Here is a 14,435-nt window from a genome sequence, read left to right as displayed (position 1 = left end):
TGGCAGCCAATCAATGATTCTTTCTCATCATTGCTGTTTCTCTCTCTCTCTCTCTCCCTCTCCCTTCCTCTCTAAAACCAATAAAGATATATTAAAAGAAAGTGTGATGATCAAAGAGTGCACACTTAGTACACACTTTTATACTTGAACTTTCCTGTCTGGTGCCTAATTGTGCATGGACTTGGGGAGATGTGGCCTCGGGCAATCACAGCCACCGGTGCTGTTAATACTCTCAGGACGCTGTCCACTGGTTTTTGTTCCAACATCAATTCTTGGGTTCTCCTTACCTTTTTTTAGCAGCTTCCGCATATCCCCAGAAATACTGGTGACGGGCATACATGTACACCAGACCCAGACAAGTAGCGAAAACTATAGAGAAAAAAAAAAACAAAGAAGATAGAGTCTGATGTCAGTCTCTCAAAGTGTGGAAGCTGAGAAAATGGTCACAAAATGTCTGACCAAAGACGTGTGTCCAAGATACATAGAGAACTCTGACGACAGTTCCGCAGTTGAAAGAAAAACAACCTGACTTTTGCAATGGGAAAAGTATTTGAATAAAGAATTCACAGGAAAAGATAAACAAGTGTACCAATAAGCACATGAAAATTTTTCCCACATTATTCATCAGCATTCAGTATCAGCAAACTGTGATTTAAAACCACAAGAGGACACCACTGCACGCCCACGAGAATGGCTCAGACACTAAAAGACTGACAATACAAATGTTGGTGATGTAGGAATCTTCATACGTTATCGGTGGAAAAACAAAATAATACAGCCACTTGGGGAAAAGGTCTGGTAGTTTCTTTTGAAACGACACATACTTTTGACCCAGCAATTCCATTCCTATGTATTTACCCAAGAGGAATGGAAGTGCGTGCCCATAAAAAGACTTGTACAGAATGTTCATTGCAGCTTTATTCGCCATAGCCAAAAACTGGGAGCAGCCCAGAAGCCCATCAACAGGAGGACAGATCACCAAACTGTGAGACTCGTGCAGTGGAATATCACTCGGCAGTGAAAAGAAACATGGTGAATGTCAAAATCATTTTGGGGAGTGAATGAGGCCACAGTGTGTGCTTCCAATATGGAAAGTTCCAGAACGGGCAGAACTACACCAGGAAGAAAACCTTCCGAACAGTGTTTGCCTCTGAAAGGGGTTGACTGGGAAGGGCGTGGGACAACATCTGGGAGGTCGTCATGTACTCTTATCTTCCTAGGTAGTTGGGTCACACAGGTGTACACACTTGTCAAAACTCATTGAACGGTGCACATAAGATTTTTTTGATTTCTTTAAAAATAAGTTTTACCTAAAAGAAATATAAAGTGTGGCGTGATGTCCTGCCATCCTGTCCAGTGTAAAACATCCTGTCCAGAGAGGGCTACATGAGGAGCCCTCTCTTTCCTGAGCACCACAGGGTGGGAACTGCCAGAGCCCTCTCAGGAACACACAGAGCGTATCTGTGCGATTCTGATATGCTGGATAGAATTAAAGTCAGTATGTTATTAGGTCACAAACATTTTCTTGTTGTTGTTGTTGTTGATTTTAGAGGGAGAGGAAGGGATAGGGAGAGGGAGAGAAAAACATCTCATTGATTGCCTGCCTCCTGCAAATGCCCACTCAGGGACCAAACCACAATCTGGGCATGTGCCCTGACCTGGAATTGGCCTTCCAGTGTATGGGACGATGCTCAGCCGAAGGAGCCACACCAGCCAGGCCTAGTTTCTTCTACATACCAGGCATTAGTCTAAGAATTGGGGTTAGCAGTGAGATAGATACAAGCTCCCTGCCTTTATGGAGTTTATCAGCAAAGACTGGCGACAAATACATAGAATAATGAAAAGAAAATTAGACTCGAAGGTGCAGTGAAGGAGATGAGGGACAGGACAGTGGGAACTGGAGGCAGTGCCTTTGATTTTCCATCCTGAGGAGATTGAAAGATGCCAAGCAAGGTGCCTGCAGAGGTGGAGAGTCTCTGAGCAGGCTACCGTTTGAAACTCCCCATCTAATAAATGGCTCCCAAAAACCCGGCGAGAACTGTTTAGGGGCAGTTAATAGGCAACTTACTTTAGAAGAGAAAGAACCCAGAGAAAATTACAACAAGAAGACACCTGAGAAATGCCTTCCTGACAGGCAGTGGGCCCATCACAGCGAAATGCAAAGGCTCCAATGGCAGAGGCTGAGCCCCATGATCAAAAGGCACTTTTCTTATTAGTTGTTCATGTGGTCTCACCTGACAAGGAACCAGGCCTTCACTCGTGCCCGTAAGGGACAACACTGTGAGTGGGAATAAAGTTAAGGAGTCTTTCTCTGAAGGACATTTTATCTGGAATTCCTCAGTCGACAGTAAAAATTACAAGAAGGTGATAGGATTGCGTTTGAAAGCAGCAGGATTTGGGCTTATTATTTAAGTCTTAGCCATCATGGGTCAAACTCAAATGAGGCCACCAGAGTTATCAGAAAGCATAGGGATGGCCCTGGCTAGTATGGCTCAGTTTGGTGCCGCCTCCTCTGCACCAAAAGGTTGCTGGTTTGATTCCCAGTCAGGGCACATGCCTGGGCTGTGAGCTAGATTCCCAGTAGGGGGCGAGCAGGAGGTAGCTCTCCATTGATGTTTCTCTTTCTCCCTCTCCCGTCCTCTCTCTCTAAAAATCAATAAAAATATTTTTTAAAAGAAAGCAAAACGGATTGACTTTCCAGCCAAGGCAGCTGGCGCTGATCTAACCTCCCGCGAGGCATAGTTTGGGTAAAGCCCTCGGCTCGCCAAGGATACCCAGTCCAATAGAAAGTACATCATTGTAGAGTTGTTACATACAAACAACAGCACTGCATCCCTGGGAACTCTCAAGAAAAGGGACATGGATTGTCGGGTCCAATTCCATAGACCCTGCTCTGTACTTGAAAGCTGATTTTCTCCTACACTGGTAAATGTTAAGTTGGACAAATGACTTAACCTCTCTGTACTTCCGTTTCTTTGTATGGGAAGCAGGCATAAATTATAGAGCCCAGGGCTGGGGTTCAAAACTCTGTCTATACATTAGAATCACCTGAGAGGTTTCAAACACTCCGTTGCCTGGGCAGCCCCCAGATGTGGGTGGGACCAGGCAGCAGTATTCTCCACGTGCTTCTGACCACAGTGCTAAGGCCAGCAGTCCAGGTCGGTCACCACTGTGGCTTTACCGCTCTCATCACTGCCGCCCAGGGAAGGACGCCCACAGCAGGGGCGTGAGATGACACATGAATAAACAGCGGCTCAGATTCTGCTTCAACTGGGTCCTTCCATGGCTTGGGATTTTAGACATCAGTCTTGGTTACGGCTGTTAGTCTTTCATGCAAGAGCCCCTCAATCCCCTTCAGTAGGCCCTGGGGATACAGCAGCAAATGGGGCAAATTCCCGACCTCAGGGAGTTGACATTCTGCTGGGAAACCACAGTGAGGGACTGTGACATGGAGCTAAGCTGAGACAGGCCATCCGTCTCCCCCACTATCAACTGCAGGTCAGGACACACTCCTGCAGGGGGTCTGGGACATGATCCAAAGGAGGTCAAGAAACTAACGCAAGATCTGGAAGTCAACACAAATGTTGTGTTGTTTTTATTCTGAAGTGCCCAACATATCGTTTGTTTCAACTTTTTTTAAAAAAAAGTATTGAATTAAATTAGCATAGAGCAGAGTTAGCCTGTCTGCAGCTCAGTGCTCTTTGATGAGCAGAGACGCTGCTGGTTTTGTTTAAAACAATCTCGTAGATGTGTGGCTGCATGTCTACCCCTCAATCGTTCCAAGAACCATAATCCTCCTTGGAACAGAGTGGAATGTGTTTTGCAATTACCTTGGTTGAAATACCATCCAGCCATCCACAGTGTAATCATGAATAGCGGGTAAAACTCCACACCATTTTGTCTGCAGGAAAAAGGTAAAGACATGAGTTATTTTATGAGAAAACTCTACGCCAAAGTATGGAGTTTCAATCTAGAGGTAAACTGTTCATTGTCTTTTCACAAAAATAATATAAGAATTTACATAAAAAGCTTAAATGACCCTTCCATGTAAAATGAATCTTTTTAAAAATATGTGTTTACTGATTTTTAAAGAGAGAGGAAGGGAAAGGGAGAGAGAAACATCCATGTGAGAGAGAGACATTGATTGGTTGCCTCCTATACACACTAAGACTTTCGGGACCGGACCCACAGCCTGGGCATGTGCCCTGACTGGGAATTGAACCAGTGATATTTTGGTGCAAAGGACAATGACGCTCAACCAACTGAGCCTCACCGGCCAGGGCTAGAGTGAGCCTTTTGAGGTGAGACTGAAACATTGTTTAAACCTCAGAGCAGGGCCAGGAATCACTCTCCTACTTACAAGTTGCCAGAAGTAGAAATGAATCATGCTCTTTTCCATAAGAAAGGCCTTGAGATTGTCATGATCCTGAGCCTAAAAAGTATTCTCTATCTTATCTGAAGAACCCAGAAAATAACCCCATTCATATTAAAGATATTTCTTCCCCCAAATTCCCTCATATCCATTGCTTCCACTTAAGTGACTCGGCACATTTTTTTAAATGGTCTTTAAATAATTTCCCTAAAACCTCCTGAGGTAAATGAATGAGCATATTTCATTCCCATTGTACAGAGGACAGACAGAGTCCACTGAGCCCAATTTGACGGGGCCTCACAGAGAATCGAAGGGAGACCGTGTCAGCTCCAGATTCTGAAGCTCTGTCTTCATGTCAACTCAGATTGCCTCTGTTCACAGAAGACTTGGATGGAAACGTTGATACCATTTTAAGCAAAAGGGAACAGTTCTCTGGGAACTATAGTTGATGCATCTGCACCTAGGAAAGGGAAAATGATGCATCATATTCCTCCACCTTCCAGAGATCTTGGCGAGGTTGGCTGTGTTCTTTGCTGACAATATCACAACCAGAAAGAACTTTAATGTAATTCGTAATGAGGTCTCGAGTGGATCTTGGTGGGAGAGTCATCATGTACAGGATTATCAGTGATCACACATGCTTTATTTTTTAATTTAATTTTATTTTTTCCATCGCCATTTCTCCCCTCTATGCCCTCCTCCACCGCCACTCCTCCTCCCCCTGCAATCACCACCGTGCTGTCCACATGCTTTCTTAAAGAAGCCTTAAAAGCTTGAGCACTTAAATTGAGGTGATGGGCAATTGACCCGGAAGTAGCTGGTAGTGGCTGGTGAAGCCCATAAGTGATATTTTTAATTGGGAAAAAAAAGTGGCTTGGTTTGGTTTTTGCAACCCAGAGGGTGACATCAGGGGCCCCCGAACCTCTCTCCTCCCGTGGTATGTACAGCTGCACACAGAGCAACTCCCTCCGAAAGTCCGGACACCAGCTGAGTGGCTCCTACACCTCGGTCACATGAGGAAATGCCCACTCTGTATTATTTTTATAAGAAAAGGCCCAGACACACTCGCACCATAAACACCACCCCCAGCACAGCGCCCTACAATCAGGAGGGAACCCTCAACTCCCAGCTTCCTTGTGAGGCCCGCACACCCAGCACCCCAACCTAAGGGCCCGGCCCCCCACACACTGAGCTCTGAAAGCCAATGGGGCTCTCACCCACACGACCCACGAGGCTTTGGGGAGGACTCTAACAGGGCGGCGCACGGCCATGCCTTACAGCGCTGGCCAGGAGGGCTGTGCCCCTGCACACACCCGCTGGGCTCCGGGAAGTAACTGAGAAGATAGGAGGAGGAGGGCTGAGGTCCTAGTGAGCAGGGCTTGTTGGAAGCTATTCAGATTCAGGTCAGGATGGGAAGGTAACAGGCATTTGTGATCCTGGGGGCCAAAGCCTGGAGCATTGAGCCAGTTTAGCACCATATCCCTGGCACCTCCTTCCCCAGGAAATGAGCCCCTTGCCCCTGTGAGCTGTCACTGACGTCTCCCCTGACCTCCTGTCCCAGTGACTATACTTTTCCCCTGGCCCCTCCTTTGCTGACCTGCCTTAAGCCAGTCCTGGGGCCCTGCTATTTACTGACAGTCCTCTCTGCTGCTGCCTGACGAGAACACCGGGATTGCTTGGCCTTAAGGTACCTGGAATCCCATCCTACCTGCTCATGAGAACCTCCAGCACGTGCCCACCACGGCGAAGTGGCCCAGGTGTGGATGTGTCCCAGGACAGCTCTTCACGGTAAGCTGTCAACAGACTTTGTTGAACTCAAAGGGACCAAACTCTCAAAATTTGTTCTTAACAATCCTTTCAATAACGGATCACAATTACCAAAATGAGAATAATTATTGGTCTCTTGTGGACATAAAGGCAGATCTATTCTGTCATCTTCATATAGGACAGCGGTTCTCAACCTATGGGTCGCGACCTCTTTGGGGGTCGAATGATCCTTTCACAGGGGTCGCCTAAGACCATCGGAAAACACATATTGAATATATTGTTTTCGTGATTAATCACTATGCTTTCATTATGTTCAATTTGTAACAATAAAAATACATCCTCCATATCAGATATTTACATTATGATTCATAACAGTAGCAAAATTACAGTTTTGAAGTAGCAACGAAAATAATTTTATGGTTGGGGGTCACCACAACCTGAGGAACTGTATTAAAGGGTCGCGGCATTAGGAAGGTTGATAACCACTGATATAGGAGGTCCTCAGGAAAATCTCCAGATGGGACAGAAAACAGCTGGCAGCAGCTGTGTCAATGTCCCTTACTGTGGGAACAGAAGGCACCTTTGATTACACGCCCGCTGAGGGAAGCTAAGCCTGTCCCTCATTGGCTGGTTAGAGCCCTCTTTGCACCATGATCCTGTGCTCCGCTGATATTTAAGCTTCCCATGAAAAGAGCAGGGGGAGGTTCTCCTTTGTTTCAGGCGGATGTCACCATGCACCTCACCTTCCACACAGGGCTGAGAACAGAAAGAGTCTTTGCTGAAAGGACAGTTGGTGGACAACCGTCCTGGTCTGCCCTGGACGGGGAAGGTTTTCAGAACATGGGACTTTCAGCTTTAAAACCAGGACCACCTGGTAAATTGTCTGGTTGGCCTGGAACTAAGGGGTTTCCTGGGACCCAGAACGTTGAGTGCCCACACCAAGAAAGTGCCAGGAACTTTAGGTGGTCATCCTAAAGGCCGGCCTGGGGGAGCCTGTTGAGACTGAGTCGTTATGGCTGCTAAAACCCTCATGGTCCATCCAAGTCCAAGGGAGTCTGGGCCATGAGGCTTAGGATGTGTGGTCTCTGCAGATTCCCACCTGGATCTGAGGGCTGGGAGCAGGGAGAGCAGTCCCAAACTAAATGCTGTCGGGACCCTGTCTCAGTCATTAAGGGTACTGCAAAGTTTACCTCATTTGGGGGGGAAAAAAGAATCAATTTATGGCAAGGCAACCCAAACTCTGACAGTTCCTGAAACATTAGTCTCCAAATGGTTTTCATCACATAGCCCTAACAGCTCTACAGCCCTCATAAAAACATACACATGCCTACGGCAGCAGAGGTGCTAGCTGACGGCCGATGGACTGAGTGGGTGCTGCCCAGCCCGGGACGACACCCCCAGCCCGCTTGCATTCAGGCGGTGCCCCTTCTTGCCAATGGAAAGTGCATGAAAGTGAAATATGTCACTTCTGAGCCAAATGGTTAAGTCGAGGGTGTGCCAAGCACCTTCCCCCACTCGCTGGTGAATGGGGAGAACGCTGAGGACCTGGATGGGGAAAGACCCCTTAGACAGAAGGAGCTGAGGCCTCTGAATGACCACGTGGAAGGCCACCCAATAGGAACACCCATATAGGACTTGACATGAGCAAGAAGGAAACGTCCATTGTGTCCAACCATTGGGAATATGGGGTTGATCCATCAGCACAGCTAATACAATTGACTTGGAAAGAATGTCATATGTATTATAAAACACACAAAAAATAGAAACGAAAGGATGAAATTTTAAGTATAAACAGAAGTTTGAATACCCCCCCCCTTCCCAGCAGAGTACTTAGTGCACCCTCTCAGGGTACACATCACTTCTGACCATCTTGGTGATTTGACAGAGAGTTTTCTAATGAACAGGCAACTTTGCTTATAACAATCTTGCTCATAGGAAATCTGGACCATTCGCCAAAGGAGAAAACCTGATCAGACATAGAACATTTGTAGTGCCGTGCTCATAGTGTGATATCTTTTAAAAACTAAAAAACACAACAACTTAAAGGTGCTTTCGTAGGTTTTCCTCTTTCGAGTTTCTGTTTGCTGCGTTTCCTCCCTCCTTTTACTTCATGGCTGTTTTCCCAAGCAGCGGGCAGCTCGCACTGTTAACAGAGGCCCCAGGACCCAGGACCCAGCCGCTGGCTTTCGACCCTGGGACGTCTTTTGGATTATTACTCTGACTGGGGGTCGGAGCACCAGGCTAATACACTCAGAACAGTCTTGGGGATGAGAGGTTGCTGAGTTAATCTTTTATAGACGCGTAACTATCTAAATTGCTCCTTGTCAAGTAACCCTTGTGTGGGGACACCCGAGGGAGGTTGTGGGGGGTGGCAGGAGAACATGACTCTAACCAGCACTTGTCAGCGATGTGGTTGACAAGGGACAGGGTGAGCAGAGAGGGAGTGAGGCTTGCAGCTCATCAAATGCCAGCCGTCCCCTGACTCCCTGAAATCACCCAGCCTGTGCGACAGACACTTTTGGTGGTGGCACTGACTGAGTGTGCCCTCCCCAAAATTCATATGTTGAAGCCCTACCACCCATATGTTGGTGTAAGGAAGCACTTAAGGATACACAAGGGCAGAAGGGCCCTGATCCCATAGGACTGGTGTCTTATAAGAAGAAATAGCCGGAGCTCTCTGGCACCCACCGGCCTCACTCTCCCAGCACCCAGGCACACATGCACAGAGGAAAGGCCACGTGAGGACACGGCGAGCCACGAAAGGAGAACTCTCACCAGAAAATCGAATCAGCCAGAACCTTGGTCTTAGCCGAGCAACCTCAGAACTGGGAAAAAACAAATGTCTGTTATTTAAGCCTCGCAGTCCGTGGTGTTTTGTTACAGCAGCGCAAGCTGACTAAGACTGGTGGCCTGTGGAGCAGGAGGCTAGAGTTCAAACAGCTCACCATTTAGAGTCATTTTTTCATCTTGGAGAGATCTCAAGCCCTCATTTAGTGGTAAGTACATTCTGTGCTCTCAGCTAGTGCCCAAGATGAGTACACGTGGAAGAAAAATGGAGATGTGCTTACGGTCTCTCTCATTTAACTTATTTGCACTTACTACAAAATTAGGTGACCCACATTCCCATCATCCCAGTAGCGCAGAATGTTTGAAAAAGTATTATCTTTCTAAATTTTCCTTTTCTCTGTAGTTTTTAGATATGCATTAAGGTCACTTGTTATAATTCCTGAATTTCATAATTAGAATTCAAAACGACTGTAAAAAACTAGTGAAATGGTAACAACAACAAAATTACAGAACTACAAGAGTAAGAAGAGGGTAATATTACAAAGAGTACTCAGATTCGTGACGACTGGGTTTACTTGGTCCTTGTGGCAGTTAATTCTGGACCAGGAACTGAATAATTTAGCATGAAGTAAATGAGAATACTTTAACAAGAACTAAGTAAGAAGCAATTCCTCTATCTTACCCAGAAACATGAAACCCACTACATATACTTCTAGACTCCTGGCTTAGAAGTAATATGAAAAGTTTTAGTCTAAAAATAACAACCTAATTTTTGCAATGATTGGAGAAAAAACAGCTAAAGAATTCGTGCTCCCTAGCCTCAACATGCAAAAGATGAAAGACACTCCGTAAATGATCCTCAAGTGTATGAAGAAGAGTGAGGTACTCAGCTACTTCCTTCCAGTGAGGATCGAATCCGAGGAAATGTATTTAAATTGCAGCAAGATCCATTTAAAACTTGGATCTACTTTTCAGATTTAGAAAAGCCTTTAATCTAAAGGAATCGAGGTGCTCAAAGTAAACTACATAGAAGTTTCTAAGCTGAGCAATAGCATGAAGGAATGGCCCTTGGTGAAGTTATAACTGCTATTTTCACAATTGGGGGAAAAAATGTGTTCTGGTAAAAGGCTGGGAAACTCTAGAGATAGTCACCTCAATCTGTGTAGGAAAAGAAGGGGAATTGGATGGGGCTCTGGAGAGGGGCCTTGGGCTGGTAACTGGGTAAGTTAGGCTTCATAATAAGCATCTTTGCTTGGCAAACGAATATCCAAGCTGAGGCTCCCCTCAGACAGGAAACAGGTACTTCCGTGGTGCTCAGAGGGACCCTGCACTGATTGCCATGAGATGTCACATTCCACTTAGAGGGAGAATTCGCCAGAACACCAAGCTTCCTGACTATGCCTAGAGCAAAGCAGCAGGAGAAAGAGGTAGGGAAAAGGCAGCATTCTCGTTACAGCCAAGGCCGTGAGACCTCTAAGGGAGGCTGCCGGGCCTCCGTGCTTGGTCCAGGAGAGCCAGAGAAGAAAGTGCATCCCCCCTCTCGGGAACCGGCAGAGCTCAGGGGAGCCCGCCCTTCACACCAGAACAGGTGGCCATTAGGCTTCGGGATGAAGTGGTTATCCCCAGGGATCCCGCCTCGGATAAAGCCGAAATGGCTTTACTAGTCATCTGATTTGGACAGACTTATCCTAAACCTTACACTCTAAGGCAAGGACTGGGCTAGGGCTGAGAACCATCTCAGGAGAAATTCAGGGAAGGGAGTAGAGCCATCAGAGCCCAGCCTTTTTGTAAAGGCCCCTCCGAAGCTGTAATAAAGGTGGGTAGAGACTCCACACACTGGCTACCTCAAGCTTCAAGGGTCATGAAAAGAGTGTTGGCCGGGAAGAGTGATTCTCTCTTCTCTGCACATCTTTCCCCACATCAGAGCGGGGTGTGTGTGTGTGTGTGTGTGTGTGTGTGTGTGTGTGTGTAGTGTGTGGCCAGCCCGGATCCCTGAGCGGTGGAGAAGCATGACTTACTGTGCACGAAATATTCTCTCAAACTCAGGTGACCCAGAGACTGCTGGAGGCATAACTTTGTATTTTAATCTTGCTTTTGCTACATGCATAGCAAAATAACCTGCAAGTAAAAAGGAATAGATGTTAAAAATCTGACACATTATTATTCATTAATAAAGTGCTCATTTAAACCACAATTAGATACCACTGCATACCTATTAAAATGTATAAAATTTGCCCTAGCTGGTTTGGCTCATTGGATAGACCATGTCAGTGGACTGAAGGGTCCCAGGTTTGATTCCCGTCAAGGGCATGTACCCAGGTTGCAGGCTCGATCCCCAGTAGGGGGCGTGCAGGAGGCAGCCAATCAATGATTTTCTCTCATCATTGATGTTTCTAACTCTCTCTCCCTTCCTCTCTGAAACCAATAAAAATATTTTTTAAAATATGTAAAATTTAAAAGACAGGTCATACTAGTTTACAGAGACAGACAAGTGAGGATACAAGAGTAACTGGAACACTTACCACAGCTAGTGGGAATGTAAAATGGTACAACCACTTAAAAAACCATTTGGAGGGATTTGTTAGTTAGGCAGAGTGAGACCATGTGATTCAGCCTTTCCACTCCTGTGTGGGCATGTCCTACCCAGGGTCCTGCTTCACCCTTGCTGATGAGGACACTGAAGGTCACAGCATCCTGGCCAGGGCCACCTGACTGAGACATGGCTGGACTAGACAGATTCAAGACTGTCTTCAAAACCTGAGCTGCTTCTACCACGACACATGGGGTCCTGACTCCATAAACAGCAGACTCTTGTAGGAGCTACAAATTCTGGTTCTTATGCCAACTGAACAGCCCTTCTCTCTCTCTCTCTCTCTCTCTCTCTCCGCCCTCCCTCCCACCCATCACCCAACATTCCCTGTCCACCCCCAATCACCATTGTTGCAGTCTCCTCTCCTCTCTTCCCACTCCCATCCGTGGCACCCGGCCACCAAACCTTCTGGCCCAGTTCACACTGTCCCCGCACCCACCAGCCACAGAAGCCTCCTGTGAGGATGACACGGGCTCTGTCAACGGGGTGCCCAGGGCCCCACTCCTGTGCTCCCTGCAGTGTGGGCATGAGGGTCACAAGGTGGGTAGTGGCTCCATGTAGGTCTATGCGACCCAGGGGGCCAGCACGGGGCGCTTCAGACCTAAGTGCTTCGTAAATGGGTCACAAACATCCTGCCCTCCTCCACGAAAGGCTGTGACTCAGACCACACAATGGTGTAATATTTCCTTAAATCCACAGAACAAACTGGCTAGGCAAGGCACTGAGGGCATGTGCAAGCTGGACTTTATCCTCAACTGCAGTGCCTTCGAGCAGCCCACAGCCCTGCCCGGTTTGCGGGCACAAACAGCCTTGGCAGGCTGAAGAAATGTGCACTTGGTTCGAAGTCTTGCCCAGCAGTGCTCAGACCCTCTTCCCCATTTAGAAGGTCAGAGGCTAGGAACTGAGCACCTGTGATCCCCATGGAGAAAAGCCCTCATCTAACCAGGCGACTGGGATATTGAGTAATCCTAGTGGGGAGGTGCTTTGGAATTTAGAATTCAGTCCTGAATCAGAGGCTCCTATCTCTGCAGGAGATTCCTTTTAACCTGATACTCAGGCCTGCCATAAGCAGTGTATTTCAGAAAACACATTAATTAAAAGATCAAAGTTTAAGAAACCACAGCCAGAGTTCACAGGCAGGTACAACGCTACCTTTGGAACACTCGTAATTAATATTTATAGTCTGCTTGCCCCTCATCCTGGTTAGCACCCTTGGAATGCTGGCATGAACTGTGGGTCATCACCACAGAGGGGCGCTGGGCAGACTATGGTCTTCGGAGCACACAGGGGCACCAGCAAGTATGCAACCGAGAAACCAACCTCCCTCGACCACACACACACACACACACACACACACACACACACACACATGCACACACACACTCTCACTATTTTATCATTAGCATTAACTCCTGAGGAAATTGCAAATGTAAGAGACAGCCAGGTATCTGTGAGAAAATAAGATCTCAGTGTTGCTGACACATACAGTGTGAGACAAGTGGAGCTCTCTCTCTCTCTCTCTCTCTCTCTCTCTCTCCTTTTCTCTTATTCTCTCTCTCTCTGACACACACACACACACACACACACACACACACACACACACTGCTGGACTCTTACTTTGCTGACAGGCAGAGAGGACAGAGACAGCAGCCAGCAAAACTGAGTTCCCGGCCATCTTTCACCATGAAGGTTCTGCTTCTGGGAACTGTTTGTAGAAATGAGGGGAAGAGAACAGGGCACGTTCATGACTTCCTTATAAGGTAAACAAAGCCGGGAGAGAAAAAAAAAGATGATTCCAGGCAGAGTGACCTTTGCCCTGGAACAGGAACAGGAAAGCCGCTGGTCTAGCTGCCAGTCTCTGTCCTCATCTGCCCAGCTGCTTCCTGAACTTGATTTACTGGCTCTCTCGTGCCAGCCAGCGGGCTGCAGGATTCCCCGCGGCAGCGGCACCTGCAGCTAAACCGTCTTCTCAGCCAATTCCCAAACAATTTCTCTCCCCCTCTCCGAACACCGGGGCCCCTCTGGTCTGCTCCCCAGCTCCACGGCCTGTTGAGACCTTTCTCATCTCCTGTGGGAAAGTAAAAGGAAGCACTTATTCAATCCCACTGAGAGTTAAATGCTCATCTAATTTAAACAGAATCTAACTTTATTCCTCGGTAAATTACAGACCCAGAATTGGAACGCAAGTCCAGCAGCTCCCACCTGGGCCCTGTCTCCTGTCCCATGCTACCTCCCACGGTCACCTTGACACTCCCACGAGCATGGTGACAATGTCTGTCCTTTTTTTAGATATAATTGACATATAACATTGCATTTGTTTCAGATGTACAACATAATGATTTGATATTTGTATATATTGTGAAATGATCGCCCCAAGAAGTTTAGTTAACATTCATTGCCTCACATAGTTATAAATTTTTTCTTATGATTTAACTTTCGTCACCTTGCTGTACATACATCCCCATGACTTATTTGTTTTATAACGAAGTTTGTTTCACGGATTAAAAAACAAACAAGCTCAGATATATGTTCCAAGAAGGAAGAGGCGCCAAGAGGAAAGAAGTGGAGCGATATTTTAATTGACCTCTGGTAGGAACACGGTGACATGCTGGCCGAGGGCCTCTGCGCTGCAGAGCCACGCCCCGCAGCACCCCACGTAGGGCGCAGCCGCAGCCGGGTCCTTCGTGGAGCCCATTCATCATAGTCCCCCCTCTGTCCATGCAATCGTTTTGCTCTGTAAAGATGCAGCTGCCTCAGAATAAAGTCGGGGGCCCTTCTTTGTCTCAGATCACTGAGACTCGAGGGATCCCCAGTGCCCACAGGGCGGCCAGCACGCCTCAGCCTCACCCAGGCCTGCCCCGAGCTCCCAGTTCAGACAGTTCAGGTAACACCACCGCGGCAGCATTTATGGCCTCTGTT

At 47.2% G+C, this 14,435-nt stretch overlaps 1 protein-coding gene across 2 annotated transcripts in view; it reads right to left on the bottom strand.

The window, feature by feature from the left end:
• Positions 1–13,288, bottom strand: part of MGST2 (microsomal glutathione S-transferase 2) — a 14,110-nt gene extending 822 nt beyond the window's left edge. The window contains exons 1-4 of one of the 2 annotated variants that reach the window (XM_006766058.2): positions 13,134–13,286; positions 10,945–11,044; positions 3,831–3,901; positions 288–369 (exon numbers count right to left, since the gene is read on the bottom strand). In XM_006766058.2, coding sequence (XP_006766121.1) covers positions 288–369; positions 3,831–3,901; positions 10,945–11,044; positions 13,134–13,191 — 311 coding nt within the window. In that variant the 5' untranslated portion in view covers positions 13,192–13,286. Of the gene's footprint in view, positions 1–287; positions 370–3,830; positions 3,902–10,944; positions 11,045–13,133 lie in introns of both variants that reach the window. The other variant, XM_015565519.1, reaches the window with a different exon arrangement.
• Between the last annotated feature and the right edge of the window lie 1,147 nt (positions 13,289–14,435).

This window comes from Myotis davidii, unplaced genomic scaffold (genome assembly GCF_000327345.1).
Source record: "Myotis davidii unplaced genomic scaffold, ASM32734v1 scaffold436, whole genome shotgun sequence".
Classification (NCBI taxonomy): domain Eukaryota; kingdom Metazoa; phylum Chordata; class Mammalia; order Chiroptera; family Vespertilionidae; genus Myotis; species Myotis davidii.
Note: the sequence above shows the minus strand (reverse complement) of the source record. Positions and strands in the feature narration are given on the sequence as shown.